The sequence below is a fragment of the Aquarana catesbeiana genome, linkage group LG01 (assembly GCF_042186555.1).
Source record: "Aquarana catesbeiana isolate 2022-GZ linkage group LG01, ASM4218655v1, whole genome shotgun sequence".
Taxonomy (NCBI): domain Eukaryota; kingdom Metazoa; phylum Chordata; class Amphibia; order Anura; family Ranidae; genus Aquarana; species Aquarana catesbeiana.
The window spans coordinates 982202190-982228131 of NC_133324.1; the positions used below are offsets into that span (position 1 = coordinate 982202190).

Genomic DNA, 25942 nt, shown 5'->3' on the forward strand with positions numbered 1-25942 from the left:
GACTTTGATGTGACTGGAGGTCCATAGACCCAACATTACACAGGCATTGCTTCAAGTCATGTGACTTACATCAGAGGTTCTCATCTCCTGTCCTCAGGACCCACCAACAGGCCAGGTCTGCAAGATAACTGAAACACATCACAGGTGATATCATTTGCTGCTCAGTGATTGCAGTATTCTAGTCTGCATCTCCCCCAAGGTAATACTTAAAATCTGGCCTGTTAGTGGGTCCTGAGGACAGGAGATGACCTAGATCAGTGCTTCTCAGCCCTGTCCTCAAGTACCCCCAACAGGCCATGTTTGCAGGTTTTCCTTTATCTTGCACAGGTGCTTTAAATCAGAGTGAATGGTTTGGTATTTTGGAGAGATATTTTATCTAAGAGAAATTCCCAAAACATGATGTCCTGTTGGGGGTACTTGAGGACTGAGGTTGAGAACCACTTCCATACAGGTCGTACGAGTGTGAAAGGGGCCTTAGTCCTACCAAATATATCCTTACACAACATCCTCTCCATATTCACTGGTGATCTTTAATATTGGGATTATTTGGGATTATTATTGTTTTCTATGGAATGATGAGGATGAAGGACAGAAGGGAATGCCCATAGAGTATAATGGGATGCAAAATACTCATTTGCAGACAAATCTGAGACGCTCAGCATTTTATCCTTTCCCACAGGTGTTCCCCAAGTAGGGGAGTGGATTATAAGATTGGGATTATTTGGGATTATTATTGTTTTCTATGGAATGACAGATAAATGATAGAAAGGAATGTCCATAGAGTATAATGGGAAGATGTGACCCGGAGTCAGAACCATTCACCGTACCCAATACATCCTCACCCGACATCCTCTCCATAGTCAGTGGGGATCTTCAAAATGGAGAGGAATTGGATAATAATTGTTTTCTAAGGAATGAAAGAATGAAATGTCCATAGAGTATAATGTATATCAACTTTTCTTGTAGACAAATCTGAAAGATATAAGAAGTAAAGGGACATGTATTCCTTCTGAGACCACGGCCTCATTCAGAGGCTTTGTCTTTATATAATAACACACACATGGGTAGTGGCGCAGCCTATTAGGTGCTTTTAAATAAAACAAAAGTCCATCTAAAAGTCCTTTGAGCCAATCAGCTCTGTGTAAAGGAACGGAACAGTCCACTGTATCAGGGCCAGCCTTGCAGGGGAAGTGGAAGAAGACTCCAGACATGCAGAAAAAGAGAGAGAAGACACAGGCGCCTATGTAATCAGGTACATATGGATCCAATGAACCATGCTAACGTCCGTCCAGGCTGTGTGTTTGACCCTCGCCTCTCATATCCAGATGGTGTTGTTGGAAGTCCTGGCCAGCAGGATACTGTGGCGCTTAAGCGGGATCCAAACTGAGGGTTGGAGTTCAGCTGAAATCCGAGGGAGGGGGCTGGACCGCAGCGCTGGGAGTGATGGCGTCACTGGCGTGCTCACGACGCGTTTTGGGGCATACGCACTGGGAAGATGTACACAGTGCACCCTCCTTTGTCAAGCTGGGAACAGCCTTTTATATGCCTTGTAGATGCTGCCATCTAGTGGAGAGAGTTCATTAATACTGATACTAGTATATAAACAATATATGTGTCCATATATACAGTATCTAACAAAAGTAAGTACACCCCTCAGTCACATTTATGTAAATAATTTATTCTATCTTTTCATGTGACAACACTGAAGAAATGACACTTTGCTACAATGTAAAGTAGTGAGTGTACAGCTTGTATAACAGTGTAAATTTGCTGTCCCTTCAAAATAAATCAACACACAGCCGTTAATGTCTAAACCGCTGGCAACAAAAGTGAGTACACCCCTAAGTGAAAATGTCCAAATTGGGCCCAAAGTGTCAATATTTTGTGTGGCCACCATTATTTTCCAGCACTGCATTAACCCTCTTGGACATGGAGTTCACCAGAGCTTCACAGGTTGTCACTGGAGTCCTCTTCCCCTCCTCCATGATGACATCACAGTGCTGGTGGATGTTAGAGACCTTGCGCTCCTCCACCTTCCATTTGAGGATGCCCCACAGATGCTCAATAGGGTTTAGGTCTGGAGACATGCTTGGCCAGTCCATCACCTTTACCCTCAGCTTCTTTAACAAGGCAGTGGTCGTTTTGGAGGTGTGTTTGGGGTGGTTATCATGTTGGAATACTGCCCTGCGGTCCAGTCTCTGAAGGGAGGGGATCATGCTCTGCTTCAGTATGTCACAGTACATGTTGGCATTCATGGTTCCCACAATGAACTGTAGCTCCCCAGTGCCAGCAGCACTCATACAGCCCCAGACCATGACACTCCCACCACCATGCTTGACTGTAGGCAAGACACACTTGTCTTTGTCCTCCTCACCTGGTTGCCCCCACACACGCTTGTCACCATCTGAACCAAATACGTTTATCTTGGTCTCATCTGACCACAGGGCATGGTTCCAGTAATCCATGTCCTTAGTCTGCTTGTCTTCAGCAAACTGTTTGCGGTCTTTCTTGTGTATCATCTTTAGAAGAGGCTTCCTTCTGGGATGACAGCCATGCAGACCAATTTGATGCAGTGTGCGGTGTATGGTCTGAGCACTGACAGGCTGACCCCCCACCGCTTCTACCTCTGCAGCAATGCTGGCAGCACTCATACGTCTATTTCCCAAAGACAACCTCTGGATATGATGCTGAGCACGTGACCTCAACTTCTTTGGTGGACCATGGTGAGGCCTGTTCTGAGTGGAACCTGTCCTGTTATACCGCTGTATGGTCTTGGCCACCGTGCTGCAGCTCAGTTTCAGGGTCTTGGAAATCTTCTTATAGCCTAGGCCATCTTTATGTAGAGCAACAATTCTTTTTTTCAGATCCTCAGAGAGATCTTTCCATGAGGTGCCATGTTGAACCTCCAGTGACCAGTATGAGAGAGTGAGAGCGATAACACCAAATTTAACACACCTGCTCTCCACTCACACCTGAGACCTTGTAACACTAATGAGTCACATGACACTGGGGAGGGAAAATAGCTAATTGGGCCCAATTTGGAGATTTTCACTTGGGAGTGTATTCACTTTTGTTGCCAGCAGTTTAGACATTAATGGCTGTGTGTTGAGTTATTTTGAGGGGACAGCAAATTTACACTGTTATACAAGCTGTACACTCACTACTTTACATTGTAGACAAGTGTCATTTCTTCAATGTTGTCACATGAAAAGATAGAAGAAAATATTTACATAAATGTGAGGGGTGTACTTACTTTTGTGAGATACTGTATTATCTGTGTTCTTCTGTATAAAAGTTCCTATGACTACGTGTCTCAGTCTCAGCCCCTCCCTTTGTAGGAATGTACAGAACTGGTTATAATGAGTGTCAGATACTTTCAGTTTCATTTCTCTCTTCTGCTCTCAGCGATGGCGTCTGCTGATCTGAGGAAGGAGCTGGAATGTTCCGTCTGTCTGAACATTTATACAGATCCTGTAACCCTGAAATGTGGACATAACTTCTGCCGGGACTGTATTGGTCGTGTGTGGGATACACAGGAGGGGTCTGGAGGTTATTCCTGTCCTGAATGTAGAGAAGAGTTCCAGGATCGGCCTGCACTGCACAGGAACATAACACTACGGAACATAGTGGAGAATTTCCTGTCCACCCATCCAGATCAGGAGGAGTCCGGGGTCTTCTGTACTTACTGTATTCACACTCCTGTACCTGCTGTGATATCCTGTCTGATGTGTGAAGCTTCTCTGTGTGACAATCACCTGACAATCCACAGCAAGTCACCAGAACACGTCTTATGTGACCCCACCACTTCCCTGGAGAACAGGAAATGCTCCATCCATAAGGAACTACTGAAGTATTACTGCACTGAGGACTCCACCTGTATCTGTGTGTCTTGTTGTCTGATTGGAGATCACATCGGCCATAAGAAGGAATCTCTGGATGAGGCCTCTGAGATGAAGAAGAAGAAACTGAGGAATGTTCTGCAGAAACTGATGACAGAGAGAGAGGAGATGGAGAAAAGAGTCCAGAGTCTGCAGGAACACAGGAGGAAAGTACAAGGAGAAGCAGATGATGAAACAGAGAGAGTCACTGTCCTGTTCAGAGACCTCAGGAGACGTCTGGAAGATCTGGAGAAGAGAGTCCTGAGGGAAATCTCCGGGCAGGCAGAGCGGATCTCCGGGATAATCAATGATCTGGTCCAGGATCTGGAAATAAAGAAGGAGGATCTGTCCAGGAAGATGGAGGACATTGAGGAGCTGTGTAACATGACGGATCCACTGACTGTCCTACAGGAATCAGACACAGGTGACTTGTGTGATACTGAGGATGGAGATGATGAGGACAGAGAGAGACATGATAAACTCCTCCATGATGGAGGGGATCTGGATGTGGGGGGGATCTCACACACATTACACACAGGTTTATCTGATATCATGTCTGGGGTAAATGTAGAGAGGGGGGTTACAGACATATTACTGGATGTGAGGACAGCTGGTAATAATCTACATATATCAGATGACAGGAAAATGGTATCCTTCTCATTACATCAGAATCTCCTAGAAACACCAGAGAGGTTTCAGAATTATTGTCAGGTGATGAGCAGTCAGAGGTTCTCCTCAGGGAGACATTACTGGGAAGTGGATGTCGGGGGGGCAGAGTACTGGAGAGTCGGGATGTGTTACCCCAGTATAGACAGGAGAGGAGATCAGTCACGGATTGGATATAATAAGAAGTCCTGGAGTTTGGAGAGGTGGGGGAGGGGTAATCAGCTCTCAGTGATACATGACAGTAATAAGATCCGATTACCCGGCGATGTCTCCAGTAGGAGAGTCAGGATAGATCTGGATTATGAGGCCGGGCGGATCTCCTTTTATGATCTGTGTGACCCGATCCGACATCTCCACACCTTCCACACCACCTTCACTGAGCCCCTCCATGCTGGAGTATATGTAGGGGTGATATTCGGAAGTCGTATAAAGATATGTGGGGGGAATCAGAAGTGAGAGATCTGCTCACAGACATCACAAGGTGGATTATCTGATTGGTGATTGGTGGAATACTCATCCAATAGGAGGAAGCAGAGGACAGGAAACATGAGTGATTTATTTATAAAGCTGCAGGTTCCGGGGCCGTCATCTTCATCCTAAACCTCACTTCACTACCTAGTGTGTCACTGACCAGGAACAAGCATGCAGGAGGTCCGATTGTTCAGCCTTCACTGGCTGCATGCTTGTTCTGGGTCAGTGACACACTAAATAGTGTAGCCAGGATCAGGATGACAGCCCTGGGGTCTCCACCATCACTGTCTATCTATAGAAGAAAGGGCTATTTTCAGCTTTGGATGGAGTGGGGGAGGATATCTGGGGCTCCATTAGAGAGATTTCCCCTCACTTCCTGTTCCTGTGACAACATTTCCCCAGACAGGAAGTGAGGGGAACTCTCCAACAGCAACACAGACAGAAATAAAAATCCTTTTCTTTAGTAGAGTAGGGGAAGGATTAGAACCCCTGTCAGATCTTTATTTCTGTCTGTGTCCCTCTTGTAGATTTTCCTTATTTCCTGTCTGATAAAACGTTGTCACCAGAACAGGAAGTGAGGGGAAATCTCTCTAATGGAACCCCAGATAGCAGTAAAAACCTGACAGGGGTTCTAATCCTCCCCCACTCCATCCAAATCTAGAACAATAGGATTTGTCTAGACACACACTTTAATATCCACAATGAGAATTCCGACATTTCTGTCCTCACAGGTTCCTTTACATGACCAATCCATGGATCTGTGATTGCTCCTCCCCCTCACTGTGATTGGCTGTGATGATTATCACTATGAATACAGCCAGTGCTAGTCTTGTTCCTATTGGTTATGATGTGGAGGGGGCGGGGATAGTGGTGTGGGTGTGGTAGTGTGGACAGGTGACGGGGGAGGGGTATACAGTCTCAGGAAGTGGAAATCCTCGGTTCTGTATATGGGAATATTGATCAATGATTGGATATAGATATAACAATCAGACAGATTGGACTATTACTAGTATAGCACAGACCCGAGACTGGTCCTGCTGCTTGGTCCCAGGTTCCATTCCCTGATAGGCCCAGAGCAGCCAGGCACAACGCATTTCCACCATCAAGTCATAGATCAGGCCTTGGATGTCCTTTTGTAGTTTATTTGCTTAAAAAACTGGGATGGGGGAGGGGAAGTTTTAGGATACTCCAAAATGTCTGATAAACTGTAATGGAGGACAGTAAATCTGGGTGAGAACCTCCCTCTTGGATGTGAAGGGTAACTAGATTCCAGACAGGAAGTCTTCAGTAGAAGTATAATCCTGAGTGTAGTGCTGGGAGCTCTCCTGTCCCTGGAATTAGACATGTGCGGATCGTATCATTCCGAAATAAAATTCAGACATATTTTCATTATTCCAATGTATCCGAATTTCCAAATTAGAATCGTACCGAATTTAAACGATTTTAAATTTAAAATTTAAACTTTGTCACCATCTCCTTTCTGCAATTAATCTCATCTAGATGGACTCTGTTTTATAAGAATCTATGGACTTGTTTCTTGATGGGACTTTGCTTTAGTTTTTCTTTTTTCACTTTTTTTTTCCACTTTGGTATTTTTTCACTTATATTTTTTATGTATACTCACATTCATACATGTATGATTTCATGAATTTAAATGCACTTCCCTTGTGGTGTTAGAAATCCTGTTTGCTGCATTTTTGGTGTATATTTGGTCAGTTATAAAACAAACAAAAAACGCTCCTCCCCATTGAAATGAAGAAACTGATATCTCTGCCCCGTGTCTTCCGCCCCTCACCCACCTTTACTGACATCTGAAGTTCCCTCCACCTCCAATCTAATGCCCCCTTTCCTGCCACTTCCCTCCCCCCCAGCACTGATCCCCCCCAGCACTGATCCCCCCGGCACTGGTCGCCCCCAGCACTGATCACCCCCGGCACTTATCACCCGGCACTGATCACCCCCGGCACTGATCCCCCCCAGCACTGATCCCCCCCAGCACTGATCCCCTCCAGCACTGATCCCCCCCAGCACTGATCCCCCCTGCACTGATCACCCCCAGCACTGATCCCCCAGCACTGATCCCCCCCTGCACTGATCACCCCCAGCACTGATCACCCCCTGCACTGATCACCCCCAGCACTGATCCCCCCAGCACTGATCCCCCCTTGTAGACCCCAATCCCTATGTGGTCACCCTGCAGCTGCCAGCTTCCCTCCCCATCCTCCTGTCGGATTTGGGTGCTGCAGGGCAGCCACAGGGGGATCTACTTGTCCAAATAAATCCCCCCCACTGCTCTGACCCCCCTTCAATGCCCCCCACCTCACTGATGGCCGGATGCCCCCTCTGTGCAGCTGGTGGCTGGCTTTCCTTGCTCCCCCTCCCGCCAGCTGCAACCTCTACTGGGGTGGGAGTTCACTGCCGGGATGCAGAGCGGGGGGGATGATAATCATGTGTTTACAAGCCCCCTTCCATTCTTGAATGAATACAGTCAGTGATCGTTACTGATCATTTCTGTATTCATTCTTCACTGAAGCATACTAAACTGTGTTTACTATGCATCAGTTTGTGAATTAATTGGAGCCTCTATACAGACTTCTATTCATTCATCTACAGTGCAGAGAAAGGGACTGCAGATAGTCAAGAAAGAGACATTAGATGTTTGTTTAGACCCCTGATGTCTCTCCAAACCCCCCTCTAAAAATGAGGAAAAAAAAAAATTGTAACTGCATAAATAAATTTAAATTGTAAAAAATAAACCATAGTAAGGATAGACATGCGTCTAAATCTCCCTTTCCTCTGAAGTCCGATCCATGTGTGGATTGCTCTCCAGTAGGGATGGTGAACGGTTCGGGATGAGGTTTGGTTGTTCGGATGTTCTGTGAACAGAGAATAATATGTGATGTTCGGGGAAAATTCGAAAGCCGCCAGAACACCATTAAAGTCTATGGGACAAGAACATGAAAAACCAAAAGTGTTCATTTTAAAGGCTAATATACAAGTTATTGTCATAAAAAGTGTTTGGGGACCCGGGTCCTGCCCCAGGGGACATGGATCAATGCAATTTTTTTTTTTTTTTTAAATGGCCATTTTTTCAGGAGCAGTGATTTTTTTAATGCTTAAAGTGAAACAATAAAAATGAAATATTCCTTTAAATATCGTGCCTGGCTACCCCAAATCACCCTCCCCATGTTGGGGGCATGTGGCCTGGTACAGTTCAGGAGGGGGGGCGCTCTATCATCCCCCTTTTCCTGCGGCCTGCCAGGTTGTGTGCTCAGATAAAGGTCTGGTATGGATTTTGGGGGGACCCCTACGCCATTTTTTAAAAAAAATTGGAGCAGGGTTCCCTTTAATTTCCATATCAGACCCAAAAGGGAAAATAGCAATTTGATAAACATTTGTGCAAATATTGACAAAAAGGTAAAAAAGTGCAGCGCTAACAAGTGAAAGGTCATTAAATCACTACAAATAGAACAGAAACTGATATGAAATATACATAGAGCACATGGATACACAAATGATTCCATATGTACCGATTGCACCCAATAATATCCAGAATAGCAGAACATCATGCCTGGCTGATAAAATCATTAATGTCCCATTCAATATTTAATCCAAAAGGTGAATAAGTCTGTAATTGGTGAATCCAATAAGTCTCCAGACGTGAGACCCCGTGTGTCATGGCTCCTCCCCTCCAAGGGGGGATATATTTGTCAATGATAAGGAATTGGGAACCCTTGGGGGTCTCGACTATGGTGTTCTCTATAATGTCGGGGCACATTATGTTGGACATCACCACTCTTCATTTTAGCGATATGCTCACCTACCCTGACGGAAAACGCACGGATCGTATGACCCACATATTGTTTGCCGCAAGGGCAAGTGATCATATAAAGGACATGTGTGGTGGCACAGGTACAAAATGTTTAGATGGGATATACCCGATTGGTGACATTAGATTTGTATTCAAGACTTTTACGTCCCCCACAAGAATTATATTGGCATACTGTACATTTCCTGCAAGGAAAATATCCAACTAGATAGTGAAAGAATGAAGATCGTGTCGGAGGATTGATCGTATTAGGGGCAATCTTTCCTCGCAATGAAGACACTCCTCTAAAAATGACTTTCGGTTGTTCCGGAAGTACAGTTTTCAGTACACGATCATTTCTCAGTCTATCCCAATGACGACGGATGATGTTTTTATTTTCTCTATGTTGGAGTGAAAATGTGGTGAGCATGGAACATTTAAAGGAATTATCTTGTTTCCGAGGAGGTTTCTTTACCAACAAAGAACTCCTATCAATCCCTGCCCCTTTATTTAGTTCTGAAGTTACCAGTACTGGATCATATCCCTTCTCTATAAATCGTTCTTTCAGTGTTGGCGCCTCAACCAAATAAGTGTTTACATCAGAACAATTCCTACGCAGTCTCAGGAACTGGCTGCGAGGAACGGAATGTAACCAGGATTGAATGTAACCAGGATTGACGACCGCGTTACGTTTTTGTCCCACTGACAGCGGCGTTATTTTTTTGGTCATCTGCTTTGACAGGACGCTGTTGGTGTGAGCTGCTATCACATTCTATTTGGGCCTTACCCGATTTACTTCTACTATCAGCGTTCGATCCCTATACTGTAGGCTGACCAGGACCCGCATTTGGCCTCAGTGGGATTTCAGATCCAAACATTTATACGCCCTTGATCAATGGGCTTTTCTTCCTACTGAAAGGAAGCAAAACTACCCTACAGATTTCTAGCCCATCTATTTTCACCTCGATTGAGGCCACATAAATACCTGGGATATACTTTTCTAAAGCTCTACACACCATGATCAGGGGACGCGTCTGATGGGCAGTATGTGTCAGTACGTCTGTTTTCTTTTAAACCCCTTGGGAATGCGTAACCAATATCTATAGATACCAATAAATTTCTATTTAAAGCTTATAATCACCCCTGAAGAAGGAGGCAAAAGCAACTCCGAAACGCGTCGGGTGCAAGTGTATTGGTATCACTAGCTCTATATCTATGGAACTGCATTCCCTGTTTTTATCCATGTCATTTGTTTGATGTCTACTTGAGGAATTTTTTGTAATTAATAAATTGTTGTTTACCATACATACTCTCCCTAAACATTCCTTTTTATGTGCCTATAAAGTCCACCAGGGGAATTCTTTCTGTTCTCAAATTATTTTTTTGGTTGTCAACGCCTGATATGGTGTAGTGTGACGTCATATCCGCTTCCACGTGTCAGAACGAGGCTTGGGACGCATGCTATGGCGCCATCTTGGCCGAACCAAGAAGTAATCTTAGAATTGCATTGCCAATCAGACGGAGCTGCTATTCATTATGGGGGTACTTAGCATATATAAAAACACAGTGACCACAGTGGATCAGCACCCCCAGATGTTGACTCATAAGTCGAAACGCGTTGGTCAGTCATGCTGAGACCACTGTCACTTTTTATTCAAGCGCTTTTTTACTACATAAACGTGAGTGTATTTCCTCTGTTTTTTTATACATTAAATTTTCTCAACGGAATTACACTATATGCCTTCCTTCTTCTTTTATTGGTGGGGCTGAATGTCCGATTCATCTGAACCTACTTACATCCAATATCCACCTGGAGGTTATATCCGGATCCTGAACCTGATGTCCTCTGGGTATATTATACCACAAAGTTTGATGGACTCACTAGGTGTACACCTACTTGAGTTCAATCCCTCCGGTAAGCATTTGGTGTTGGATCTGGTGGTGGATCTACTATCAAACGATCAAATTAGTACCATATTTGATGATCACATATGAAGTTGAAGATTGTCACTGATCTTTTTGGACATTGCACTTTGAAGTTTCTCTTTTTCTTTAAAGACATTGTGGGGTTATTTACGAAAGGCAAATCCACTTTGCACTGCAAGTGCACTTGCAAGTGCAGTCACTCTAAATCTAAGGGGTCTGAAATGAGGGGAAGCTCTGCTGATTTTATCATCCAATCATGTGCAAGCTAAAATTCTGTTTTTTATCTTCCTTGCATGTCCCCCTCGAATCTACAGCAACTTTACTTCCAAGTGCAATTGCAGTGTAATGTGGATATTCCTTTAGTAAATAACCCCCTTTGTGTTTCAATTACAAATTGTTGGACATTTTTTCACTAAGTTTATATTACCAGTTTACCTTTATTATTTGTAGAGGTTTAATGACTTTTCACTTGTTAGCTGCAGTGCTGGCTGCTATTTTCCTTGTTCTTTAGACAGCGTGGTATATGTGCATTTATAGTTTGCGCAAATATTGCCTAAAAAAACAGTAGCTCCTTCTTTTTTTTTCTACGGTCATGTGCTTTCAGGAAATGTCTGGTTTGGGGGGTCTTTCACAAACTCTGATAGCTGGAAGGGAAAAAATAAAAAAATCGCTAGAAAAATTGGCAAAATGGTCTGGCCAGCCGAGTTTAAAAAGTGGAGTGCAGGGCCTGGCAGCCAAAGGGTTAAACTATACGGAAACCTTACAGTTTCAGGTTCCTGAAAAAACAATCATGTGACTTGTGAGAAATGAGAGCGTGTGATTGGCTAGTTTCATTTTCTCCCGGTATGTACTTGTTATCCTGGGATTGGCTACAGTTCAGCCGCCTCCCTCTTGTGTCTTCTGTTATGCCGAGCTCCTGAGAGAGAAAAGGAGAGCAAAGGGCAGAACTTTAAAAAAGGCACACGGAAGCAAAAACATAAATAGGATAAAAAAGAGGTTTTAATAAATTCAAATATTCATATACAGTGGGGATGGAAAGTATTCAGACCCCCTTAAATTTTTCTCTCTTTGCTATATTGCAGCCATTTGCTAAAATCATTTACGTTTATTTTTTTCCTCATTAATGTACACACAGCACCTCATATTGTACACACAGCCCCCCATATTGTACACACAGCTCCCCATATTGTACACACAGCCCCCCATATTGTACACACAGCACCCCATATTGTACACACAGCACTCCATATTGTACACACAGCACCCCATATTGTACACACAGCACCCCATATTGTACACCCAGCACCTCATATTGTACACACAGCACCCCATATTGACAGAAAAACACAGAATTGTTGACATTTTTGCAGATTTATTAAAAAAGAAAAACTGAAATATCACATGGTCCTAAGTATACAGACCCTTTGCTGTGACACTCATATATTTAACTCAGGTGCTGTCCATTTCTTCTGATCATCCTTGAGATGGTTCTACACCTTCATTTGAGTCCAGCTGTGTTTGATTATACTGATTGGACTTGATTAGGAAAGCCACACACCTGTCTATATAAGACCTTACAGCTCACAGTGCATGTCAGAGCAAATGAGAATCATGAGGTCAAAGGAACTGCCTGAAGAGCTCAGAGACAGAGTTGTGGCAAGGCACAGATCTGGCCAAGGTTACAAAAAAATTTCTGCTGCACTTAAGGTTCCAAAGAGCACAGTGGCCTCCATAATCGTTAAATAGAAGACGTTTGGGACGACCAGAACCCTTCCTAGAGCTGGACGTCTGGCCAAACTGAGCTATCGGGGGAGAAGAGCCTTGGTGAGAGAGGTAAAGAAGAACCCAAAGATCACTGTGGCTGAGCTCCAGAGATACAGTCGGGAGATGGGAGAAAGTTGTAGAAAGTCAACCTTCACTGCAGCCCTCCACCAGTCGGGGCTTTATGGCAGATTGGCCTGACGGAAGCCTCTCCTCAGTGCAAGACACATGAAAGCCCGCATGGAGTTTGCTAAAAAAACACCTGACGGACTCCAAGATGGTGAGAAATAAGATTCTCTGGTCTGATGAGACCAAGATAGAACTTTTTGGCCTGAATTCTAAGCGGTATGTGTGGAGAAAACCAGGCACTGCTCATCACCTGTCCAATACAGTCCTAACTGTGAAGCATGGTGGTGGCAGCATCATGCTATGGGGGGTGTTATTCAGCTGCAGGGACAGGACGACTGGTTGCAATTGAGGGAAAGATGAATGCGGCCAAGTACAGGGATAACCTGGATGAAAACCTTCTCCAGAGTGCTCAGGACCTCAGACTGGGCCGAAGGTTTACCTTCCAACAAGACAATGACCCTAAGCACACAGCTAAAATAATGAAGGGGTGGCTTCACAACAACTCCGTGACTGTTCCGTGACCTAAAAATGGCCGTCCACCAACGTTTGCCATCCAACCTGACAGAACTGGAGAGGATCTGCAAGGAGGAATGGCAGAGGATCCCCAAATCCAGGTGTGAAAAACTTGTTGCATCTTTACCAAAAAGACTCACCAAAAGGGGCTTCTACTAAATACTGAGCAAAGGGTCTGAATACTTAGGACCATGTGATATTTCAGTTTTTTCTTTTTTAATAAATCTGCAAAAATGTCAACAATTCTGTGTTTTTCTGTCAATATGGGGTGCTGTGTGTACAATATGGGGGGCTGTGTGTACAATATGGGGTGTTGTGTGTACAATATGGGGGGCTGTGTGTACAATATGGGGTGCTGTGTGTACAATATGGGGGGCTGTGTGTACAATATGGGGTGCTGTGTGTACAATATGGGGGGCTGTGTGTCCAATATGGGGTGTTGTGTGTATAATATGGAGTGCTGTGTGTACAATATGGGGTGCTGTGTGTACAATATGGGGCGCTGTGTGTACAATATGGGGTGCTGTGTGTACAATATGGGGTGCTGTGTGTACAATATGGGGCGCTGTGTGTACAATATGGGGTGCTGTGTGTACAATATGGGGTGCTGTGTGTACAATATGGGGTGCAGTGTGTACAATATGGGGTGCTGTGTGTACAATATGGGGTGCTGTGTGTACAATATGAGGTGCTGTGTGTACAATATGGGGGGCTGTGTGTACAATATGGGGTGCTGTGTGTACAGTATGGGGTGCTGTGTGTACAATATGGGGTGCTGTGTGTACAGTATGGGGTGCTGTGTGTACAGTATGGGGTGCTGTGTGTACAATATGGGGGGCTGTGTGTACAATATGGGGTGCTGTGTGTACAATATGGGGTGCTGTGTATACAATATGGGGTGCTGTGTGTACAATATGGGATGCTGTGTGTACAATATGGGGCGCTGTGTGTACAATATGGGGTGCTGTGTGTACAATATGGGATGCTGTGTGTACAATATGGGGCGCTGTGTGTACAATATGGGGGGCTGTGTGTACAATATGGAGTGCTGTGTGTACAATATGGGGCGCTGTGTGTACAATATGGAGTGCTGTGTGTACAGTATGGGGTGCTGTGTGTACAATATGGGGGGCTGTGTGTACAATATGGGGTGCTGTGTGTACAATATGAGGTGCTGTGTGTACAATATGGGGTGCTGTGTGTACAATATGAGGTGCTGTGTGTACAATATGGGGTGCTGTGTGTACAATATGAGGTGCTGTGTGTACAATATGAGGTGCTGTGTGTACAATATGAGGTGCTGTGTGTACAATATGGGGTGCTGTGTGTACAATATGGGATGCTGTGTGTACAATATGGGGCGCTGTGTGTACAATATGGAGTGCTGTGTGTACAGTATGGGGTGCTGTGTGTACAATATGGGGGGCTGTGTGTACAATATGGGGTGCTGTGTGTACAATATGAGGTGCTGTGTGTACAATATGGGGTGCTGTGTGTACAATATGGGGGGCTGTGTGTACAATATGGGGTGTTGTGTGTACAATATGGGGTGCTGTGTGTACAATATGGGGGGCTGTGTGTACAATATGGGGGGCTGTGTGTACAATATGGAGTGCTGTGTGTACAATATGGGGGGCTGTGTGTACAATATGGGGGGCTGTGTGTACAATATGAGGTGCTGTGTGTACAATATGGGGTGCTGTGTGTACAATATGGGGTGCTGTGTGTACAATAATGAGGAAAAAATGAAAAATGATTTTAGCAAATGGCTGCAATATAACAAAGAGTGAAAAATGTAAGGGGGTCTGAATACTTTCCGTCCTCACTGTGTATATATAGATATATAATATATAATATATATGTGGCAGTGGACCCCGTGCTAGTTTGGATGTTGGGCAGAGTTGGAAGACTTCCAGATCCTCACATACCAAAACCGGTGAGTAGAAAGAAAGTGTTTTGCAGCAATGCTGTGAGGAGCGGCTCATGTGAACCAGTGGAGTCTGCATGAGAAAGTCTGCTGCTTGCAAGTCTTAAAGAGACAGTACACCAAATTTTCCTGTGTTTATAAGGAACTGTGTTAAATGTTGTGGGCCTGACTGCAGAGATGGGGCGGTCAAAATGCAAAAAGGAAGCAATGGGGGTTATTTACGAAAAGACAAATCCACTTTGCACTATAAGTGCAAAGTGCACTTAAAATTGAATTTGGAAGTTCAGTCCCTGTAAATCTGAGGGGAAGATCTGAAATGAGGGGAAGCTCTGCTGATTTTATCATCCAATCATGTACAAGCTAAAATTCTGTTTTATTTTCCTTGCATGTCCCCCTCAGATCTACAGCGACTTTACTTCCAAGTGCAGTTCCAAGTGTGCTTTGCACTTGTAGTTTGTACTTGTAGTGCAAATATGGTTGCCACCTCATCCCTTTAAACCCGAACACATAATAATTACTCGGGTTCTGTGGCTGAATAAGGTGGTAATTAAACTCCCTTGGTGCCTTATCTGCTTTTAATTAGCCTCAGAACCCGAGTAATTCAAAGGTGTTCGGGTTTAAAGGGGTGAGGTGGTAACTCTAAGTGCAAAGTGGATTTTCCTTTGGTAAATCCCCCCCATTGTTTGCTGTGATGAGAGACAGAACCCTGTGTCTGGAGGGGTTGTTACGGACAGAACAAGCCCCAGACTGGTACAAGATACATTTGGCTGCACTGGAGCAAAGACAAAAGGAAAGCAAGCCGTCACTTAGTGCAAAGAGTCAGCAGATGGGTGCGGTTGCCGTGGCAGCAAAGCAGAAATCCGTCCAGCTGACTTCATACGGTCTATGTTGTCTTCTGAACATGTTGAAGACTTTTTGGATGAATTTGTGATGATTGCTTCCTACCAAGGGTGGCCCAGATACCGCTAGGCTGAATTGGTGCAACCTTTTCTGACACAAGAGTACCAAGGGGTGAACCGCTTGATGGGTTATGAGTGAGATGACTCCGATAATTATCTAGAAGACATCCAGTCTATGGAGCACTGGAAAAGTTCTGCGGGGAGAATGTGGTCTCCCATAGCAACCGGAGAAAGTCCTGTTTGCAGAAAGGAGCAGCTGCAATGGAGATGTACCACTTCCAACAGCTCATTCCCCACAGTTACAACCTTTTGTACCACCTGCCTCACCCTATTAGATTGTAAGCTCTTCTGAGCCTCTTAATCCTCTTGTGTTTTATTGTATTATAACTGTATTGTCTCTCTTTTATATTGTAAAGCGCTGCGTAAACTGTGGGCTCTACATAAATCCTGTATAATAATGATAATATTATTATTAATAATAATGTGGCTCAAATTCTGAGTGAAGAGGTTCGTGTAAAAGTGTCTGTTGTTGCCCCTGGGGACAAGACAGAAAATGTGAGAAAATGTTGTTCAGCCTGCAGGGGGTGATGGAGAGCACAAGAAACCAGTGATTTCAAGTTATGGCTGCTTGTGTGAAGTGGTCAGCCCAGAGAAGAGGGCACCGTATCCAGCATCCTGCAAGGGGTGTGACAATGTGTGTGGGTCTGCTGTTACCCCTGGCAACAGGAAACCTGTTTGGCCTGCAGGGAATGTTGGAAAATTCAAGAAGGATGCAATGTTGCCCCGTGTCCATGAGGGGGCATTAGAGAGCACAGCAAAGAAGGGACAACACCCTCAATGAGAGAGAGAGAGACCCCAACAGTCCCTGGAGCGTAGGTCTGTGGCAGGGGGGTAGGAGGATCCCGTGGCCAGAAGGTAGAAGGGATAGATTAGTGGGAGCCCACGGTTCAGGAAGAAGTACTGGTGTAGGCACACCCGGAAGAAGATGTGGGTGGAGAGCCCCTTTATAAAGTTGGGCAGATTAGGACTCCTGCTGCTGATAGTTGGCACAGAGGTGCCAAGGTGAAGTGCTGGTGGAAACATACCCGGAAAAAGAAATGGACCTACACTGCTAATGGCCATCACAGAGGTGTCCCATCCATGGTGACGGGTTTATGTTCCTCCCTCCGGTTCGAAGCAAGGGGGGAGGATATGTGGCAGTGGGACCCCGTGCTACCTGAAAGATGGCTGGTTTACACCAGATTTTGGAGAGATGGGCCCTCTGATTGCACAGCTGTGTGTTGGTCTATTTAGTTGTGACCTGACTATGGCTCAGGACCCCACAGACAGGAAGTCTGTACATTGGAGTCAGGGGGACTCTCATTCCTCTGCAGGAGTCAGAGGCTGCATGGGGTGAAGTCAGAGCATGCATGTCTGCAGGAGGCAGATGTACTTTGTGACAGAGCATCAAGGCGCTGATCAGGAATAAGCTAGGAGAGAACTTCACTCTAGGAAACTCTTTTGTTCTAAGGAGCAGACCTAAGGCCTAGGCTACAGGCCTGAAGCAGCCGGCAATAACCTAAGCCAGGAGGCTGAAGCATTTGGAGTCTGTAAGATCCAGTAATGGTGGAACCCCCTGCGTGGGATACCGATGTCTTTGTGAACCCCTTTATTAAAAAAAAAAAGTGGGCTACCACATCCTTAAAATATAGTTTTGGACCGGCGTACTCACTGGAAACGCACCTATCGCTTGAGTTTGATCACCCCAATCTAAAAAAAAAATATATATATATATTTATTTATTTATTTTTCCACATTGCAAGTGTGTAATGAAAATGGTCTTTACATTTGTAGGGGAAGTGGTCATAGTTGGGGGGGTTGGGTTACCTTTTAATCTAATGGCAGGTTTAGGCTTGTTCTTAACCACTTCAGCCCCGGAAGGATTTACCCCCTTCTTGACCAGAGCAATCTTTACAATTTGGCACTGCGTGGTTTTTACTGCTAATTGCGCGGTCATGCAATGCTGTACCCAAACAAAATTTGCGTCCTTTTCTTCTCACAAATAGAGCTTTCTTTTGTTGGTATTTGATCACCTCTGCGGTTTTTATTTTTTGCGCTATAAACGGAAAAAGACCGAACATTTTGAAAAAAAATTATATTTTCTACTTTTTGTTATAAAAAAAATCCAATAAACTAAATTTTATTCATACATTTAGGCCAAAATGTATTCGGCCACATGTCTTTGGTAAAAAAAAAGTCAAAAAGCGTATATTTATTGGTTTGCGCAAAAGTTATAGCGTCTACAAACTAGGGTACATTTACTGGAATTTACACAGCTTTTAGTTTATGACTGCCTATGTCATTTCTTGAGGTGCTAAAATGGCAGGGCAGTACAAAACCCCCCCAAATGACCCCATTTTGTAAAGTAGACACCCCAAGGAAATTGCTAAGAGGCATGTTGAGCCCATCGAATATTTTTTTTTTTTGTCCCAAGTGATTGAATAATGACAAAAAAAAAAATTACAAAAAGTTGTCACTAAATGATATATTGCTCACATAGACCATGGGCATATGTGGAATTGCACCCAAAAATACATTCAGCTGCTTCTCCTGAGTACGGGGATACCACATGTGTGGGACTTTTTGGGAGCCTAGCCGCGTACGGGGCCCCGAAAATCAATCACCGCCTTCAGGATTTCTAAGGGCGTAAATTTTTGATTTCACTCTTCACTGCCTATCACAGTTTTGAAGGCCATAAAATGCCCAGATGGCACAAACCCCCCCAAATGACCCAATTTTGGAAAGTAGACACCCCAAGCTATTTGCTGAGAGGCATGGTGAGTATTTTGCAGCTCTCATTTGTTTTTGAAAATGAAGAAAGACAAGAATAAAACACTTTTTTTTTTCAATTTTCAAAACTTTGTGACAAAGTGAGGTCTGCAAAATACTCACCATGCCTCTCAGCAAATAGCTTGGGGTGTCTACTTTCCAAAATGGGGTCATTTGTGGGGTTTTGTTCCACCTGGGCATTCCATGGCCTCCGAAACTGTGATAGGCAGTGAAGAGTGAAATCAAAAATTTACGCCCTTAGAAAGCCTGAAGGCGGTGCTTGGTTTTCGGGGTCCCGTGTGCGGCTAGGCTCCCAAAAAGTCTCACACATGTGGTATCCCCATACTCAGGAGAAGCAGCAGAATGTATTTTGGGGTGTAATTTCACATATTCCAATGGCATGTTTGAGCAATATATCATTTAGTCACAACTTTGTGCAAAAAAAAAAAAATTGTCTTTTTCCCGCAACTTGTGTCACAATATAAAATATTCCATGGACTCAACATGCTTCTCAGCAAATAGCTTGGGGTGTCTACTTTCCAAAATGGGGTCATTTGGGGGGGTTTTGAACTGTCCTGGCATTTTATGCACAACATTTAGAAGCTTTATGTCACACATCACCCACTCTTCTAACCACTTGAAGACAAAACCCTTTCTGACACTTTTTGTTTACATGAAAAAATTATTTTTTTTGCAAGAAAATTACTTTGAACCCCCAAACATTATATATTTTTTTAAAAGCAAATGCCCTACAGATTAAAATGGTGGGTGTTTCATTTTTTTTTTTTTCACACAGTATTTGCACAGCGATTTTTCAAACGCATTTTTTGGGGAAAAAACACACTTTTTAAAATTTTAATGCACTAAAACACACTATATTGCCCAAATGTTTGATGAAATAAAAAAGATGATCTTAGGCCGAGTACATGGATACCAAATATGACATGCTTTACAATTGCACACAAACGTGCAGTGGCAACAAAATAAATACGTTTTTAAAAGCCTTTAAAAGCCTTTACAGGTTACAACTTTAGATTTACAGAGGAGGTCTACTGCTAAAATTACTGCCCTCGATCTAACCTTCGCGGTGATACCTCACATGCATGGTGCAATTGCTGTTTACATTTGACGACAGACCGCCGCTTGCGTTCGCCTTAGCGCGAGAGCAGGGGCGACAGGGGTGCTTTTTTTTTTTTTATTATTATTATTTTTTTGCTTTTTTATCTTATTTTTAAACTGTTCCTTTCATTTTTTTTTTTTTTTAATCATTTTTATTGTTATCTCAGGGAATGTAAATATCCCCTATGATAGCAATAGGTAGTGACAGGTACTCTTTTTTGAAAAAAAATGGGGTCTATTAGACCCTAGATTTCTCCTCTGCCCTCAAAGCATCTGACCACACCAAGATCTGTGTGATAAAATGCTTTCCCAATTTCCCAATGGCGCTGTTTACATCCGGCGAAATCTAAGTCATGAAATGCTCGTAGCTTCCGGTTTCTTAGGCCATAGAAATGTTTGGAGCCACTCTGGTCTCTGATCAGCTCTATGGTCAGCTGGCTGAATCACCGGCTGCATTCTCAGGTTCCCTGTTGAGACAGGAGAGCCAGAGAAAAACACGGAAGATGGTGGGGGGGGGGGCATTCCCTCCCACTGCTTGTAAAAGCAGTCTAGAGGCTAATTTGCCACTAGGATTGCTTTTACATGAAAGCCGACCACTGGCTGAAAAGAATGATACCAAGATTATACCTAAACCTGCAGGCATCATTCTGGTATAACCACTCAAAGTCATGAATGGCGTACCTGAAGACAAAAAAATGGTTAACAATAAAGCACAGAAATTGCATACCTGAAAAGCAAACATGATAAAACATAATAACAATAAAACATTGCAGAATAGAATACAGTAAATAAGAGCAGAACAATAGAGAGAGAGAGAGAACAATAAAACAACAACTATTTTTCATATATATATATATATATATATATTTTACACTTTTTTTTTTGTAACTAACTTTTATAACTATAACCGGTTCCAGGTTCGGGTCTCTCAAAATGCGATGGCATCTTGGGAGACCCTGTGAAAGTGTGCCTAGTCTGTGCAATGCTGTACCCTACGCTAATACTCAACTAGTGAATGGTAGCGTTCAAAACATTCACCAATGCAAAGACCAGGATTGTCAGGACAGGAGGGACAATAATAGCGGGTGTCACGCCTATATCCGCGCTTGCTGCAGACACAACATCTTTTTTGGGGGGGTTCTTTGGGTAGGGGTACTCGGGAGGACATAAAGAAAATGCCTCTCATGTGCTTGCCACCTCACCAGCTTGAACTGCACTTATGGGACTCGCCGCGTCACCAAGTGTTACTGCAGTGTTAGTTTGACTATGACCGGGGTGTACTAGGCCGCTGGTGCTTGCCAGTTCACCAAAACGCTACCAAAAAAACTGTTAGCGATCGCAGGGATCAGGCCTGACTCTGCGAACGCTGCAGTTATGCGTTTAGTGTTTTGTAAGTGACAGTGATCGATCGATACTGCACTTGGGTGGGCTGGGCCGGGCGGAGGGGCAAAACGCAGGTGCTAGCAGGTATCTGGGCTGATCCCACTAACACTGCGTTTTTGGGAACCCTAAACTGCTGGGGACGCTAGTATAGATCTGATCGGATCAGATATTGATCCGTTCAGATACTATACCACTAAGGGAGGCGTACGGTGCGTGCGTGGGTGTTAGCGGTACTGGCGCTAACCTGACGCTGCCTGGGGCAATGCAAATCACCACCGGGTGATGAGGGGCTAAACCTTTATTCGGTAATAAACGGTGGGTGCCCTGACACTATAAAAAATAAAATAACTAACCAGCGTCACCCGTAACGGTTATACGGTGATCAGTGGTGAAAGGGTTAACTAGGGGGAAAGCAAGGGGTTAAAACATTTATTAGGTAGTATATGGGGGTCCCTGACGCTATAAAACGCTGACGGCGAACCTAAATATTTACCTTCCTAACTAGCGTCACCAGCGACACTAATACAGCGATCAGAAAAATGATCGCTTAGTGACACTGGTGACGGGGGGTGTTCAGGGGGGGTTAGGGGGGTACCCTAGACCTAAAGGGGGCTAATACTAACTGCCCTACCACACTAACTGTCACAAACTGACACCATGCAGTAATCAGAAAAAAAAAAAAAAAAAAAACTGTTTGGTGTCAGTGTGACGGGGGGGGGGGGGGGAGGGGTGATCGGGGGGTAAAGGGGGGTGTAGTGTGTGCCTGCCATGTTCTACTGTATGTGTGAGTGTTGTGCACTCACATTGCAGTCTTCTCTCCTCAGCGCCGGAACGGAAAATACCGAGCCGAGGAGAGATGACATCACATCCCCTGCCTCTGTGTACTATACAGAGGCAGGGGAAGATTCTAATTGGCTGGGAGCGATCGCGAGGGGGGGACACGAATGGATGGCCTCCCCCTCATCTCTGAACGCTCCCAGACCAAAGCCGACCGCCTCGGGCACCGGGGGGGGGGGTACGTGATTTTGCCTGCCCGTGCCATTCTGCTGACGTATATCAGCGTGAGGCGGTCGTCGAGTGGTTAAAATTCCGTCCTAAACTTGGGGTGCGTGTTATACGCCGATAAATACGGTATTTTGTTGGTTTTATTGATGGTTATGGCTACTATGAATCCGCCCATTAATGTATATGTTTGGCTGTCGGCCCCCGCTTTGAGCCCTCATGTGTAAGAGCCGATTTGGGGTGGCCTTATCAAATCATTAGAGATCAATTTGGACGATACAGCTTGATCGATGTGCCTATTGTTAGGGTTTTTGTAGTTCTCCATATTATGGTGGTTTAGATCACCGCCCCCTCTTTTTCATGAACCTGAGGCGCTCCTAATCATTTATAGCCTTTTTGGTTTCATTGATCTAATTTTAAGTTGACCACTAGAGGTCGTATGAGGTTGTCCGAGTCAACTTTGGATGTGACACCTTCAAGACACACTGGAGCTGGTTGGTGGGTGGGGGCATGATTGGACAATGTGCTTGCCCCCTCTCTAATACTTTTTAACATATTTTATATTGACTCTGCACATTCGGGTTGTGTTTACTAACTGGTTCCATGTATACGTTCCGGTCTATGCTTTTAGCCTTACCTGAACGTTTAAACTCCATTCATGTGGGAAATACTGCCATTGCGCTATTGTGCATGCGTATATCCATGTGTCGGCTCGGAACGAGGCTTGACACGCTTCCTGTTTGTATATTAGAGGTGACGCAGCGCGCCGCCTGTGCCCCTGGACGACGTAAGTTATTACAAAATGCGTAGGGCGGAGCGACGCGCTGACGTCACCTCGCACTCCATCCGTGCATCCAGTTGGAACGGGCTGTCTGTTTGTGCTCCGGCTGGTGCAACAGATGTTCGTTTTTTTTATACCCATTTTTTTGTAAGTGCATTATTTTTCTTTTTATAATGAACAATCGTTGGTTTTACACTATTGGAGCATTTATTCCCTCCTATGTACCACGACCTTGCTCTGCCAGTTCGAGCTGCTTTAGGTGATTTCCCACCATCTGGGTCTGCTTGCCATCCCATGGAGCCGGGGTTCAGTACAACACATGCCTCCCATGATCCTCTGTGATGGGGGATCATGGTATTCCGGTAAGGGCGCATTCTTGTTGACTTGTGGTGGTGGATCTCACTTACCATTGGGAAACAGGAACCGATTCACCGATTTATACTATTTTGATGGACTTTAATTTTTATTTTCACTGATGCTCACTACACTATATTGTACATTGATCACTGATCGTTTGCCATTTAATGTTTATCGATCACTGGACATTTGTTATTGTTCACGTCATCTACTAATTCACCATTGTACCTTATTACCTGTATGCTAGTATTATCACGCAGGTTTTTATATATATATATATATATATATATATATATATATATATATACATATATATATATATACTGTATATATATTTTCACAGTATCACATTTTTTAAGGGTAGCGCGATTTTTTATACTTTTTCCTATTTGTATGTGTATTGATGTTGTACATATTAATTGCTGCTCCCTAAATGTTGGTTGGGTGTCAATCATCTTGCTACCACTTTTTCAATTTAGTTTAATCTAGTTTGGTTCTTATAGCGCGTTTTTTTTACACTATTTTCCAAACTCTGGGATAAATCCCAGCTCAGACCTGGATGGAAGGTGGAGCGGTGGAGGCTCCCATCCCCTCCACATTACTCCCTGGACAATGATCTCCTCTCCAGGGACACGGCATGGACACAATGAGAAGGTATTGGTGATCTGAGAATCCTATTGGATGGTATGATGAGGAACACCAATAGAATTACAGAGGCCATGACAGTTATGGAGGGAGTCCCACCTAATTTACATTGAGATATTTCCACCTAAACCTGGAATGTGTAGAAATAGAGTGCCTACAATATGATACTCACCATAACCAACATGTGTCTTCCATTTTATATCTGTAAATGGGTCAGATACAGAATGACCTGCAAAGAGAAAATCATTGAGAATTCAGTTCATTCTCAGGATTCATCTTTACACACAAACCCAACATTTCTCCTTCACACCATAACATAGTCGGTAAGGTTGAATAAAAACTCCAGTCCAACCAGTTCAACCTGTGTGTGTATTTATGTCACCACCATATACCATATCACTGTTGTCACGGAACACACGCCTGCGGCGGATAGCTAACCGAGGCGTGGACCTTGACTAGGGTAGAGGGGAATGAGGGGGAGTAATTCTAAGCTAATAAGACTGGCCATAATACACTTTCACAGTCCACACTACCTCTGGCCACCATTAAAAGGAAGACTCCACTCCAATCAAGCTGGCTGACCACACACAGGAAGATACAAATCTTACATACAATCTGGGGAGCAGTCTAACAATTATCACACACTTCTAGGGTTCCTCCAGCTATCCTATGAGCTAGAACCCCGGTGTCCCCCACTCTGCCCACTGTCCACACACCACCACACAAGTCACACCACGAACAGTATCCCACCATTACCCCACAGTTTGTCCGCAGACTGGTCTGCTGGGCCACCACACACACACAGATCTCCGTCTGACAGACCTGTTATTTTACAATCTGCATGCAATCTTTTTTTCTTCTTTTTTTTAGTTCAAGATTTTTTTATTGAGTTTAAAGTTGTTAACAAATGAATAAAACAGTACAGTAAGGTAAAATAAGATAGATCAATACACACATTATGTATTGTTATATATTCATCGTCAATATTCAAGGAGGTTGTTGATATAGATGAATATTCCTGTGTAGGCTTCATATGTTACTATATTTCTACATCCAAATTGACCAATTTTTATCAAATGTTTTGCAATGCATAGAATTAATAGCAATGAGGCGTACAAAGGTATGGTTACATTGGACAGATTTTATTACTTCAGAAATATTTATGAATGAATTATCTTTCCATTTGCAAAGTATTGGGGTACGAGTTTGGAGCAGAATGTGGGTTATAACTGATCTGAATTGAGGAGGAAACTTTTCTCTTCCTATGTGGAGGATTGCCAGTGCTGGGTTACCCTGTTTCCCCAAAAATAAGACCTAGTGTGATTGTCGGTGATGGCTGCAATATAAGCCCTACCCCACAAATAAGCCCTAGTTAAAGTCCTTGTAGGGCTTATTTTCAGGGTAGGGCTTATTTGTGGGGTAGGGCTTATATTGCAGCCATCACTGACAATCACGCTAGGTCTTATTTTCAGGGAAACAAGGTAGTAGTGGTTATAATTCCTGTAATCGAGGAAATTCGTTTGAAAATTTGGTTCTATAGACTTTTTATACTCGGACAGTCCCAGAATGTATGTAGCAGATTCCCTGTTTGGCCGCAGTTCCGCCAGCATAATGGTGACTTATCTGAATCATTTTTAGGGGTATAAATGGGGTATAGTGCCATCTATTTATTATTTTAATCATCAATTTCCAGTGTTTGACACAGTGGGAAGCTTTATGGATTTCTTTGAAGGCATATTGTCATTGAGCGTCTGAGAAAGTGGTAACCAATTCTGTTTCCCATTTTCGAATTGTTGTGTTTTTTTTAAATAATTGTTTATCTTGGGAGAGGTTATAGAATATTGGTATTTCTTTTATATGAGGCTTAGT

At 43.9% G+C, this 25942-nt stretch overlaps 1 protein-coding gene across 1 annotated transcript in view; it reads left to right on the plus strand.

Annotated features, from left to right (window-relative positions):
- Window positions 1-3390: 3390 nt before the first annotated feature.
- Window positions 3391-25942, plus strand: part of LOC141129097 (uncharacterized) — a 74534-nt gene continuing 51982 nt past the window's right edge. Inside the window, exon 1 of the mRNA XM_073616889.1 lies at window positions 3391-4996. Coding sequence (XP_073472990.1) covers window positions 3408-4996 — 1589 coding nt within the window. The 5' untranslated portion in view covers window positions 3391-3407. The remainder of the gene's footprint in view (window positions 4997-25942) is intronic.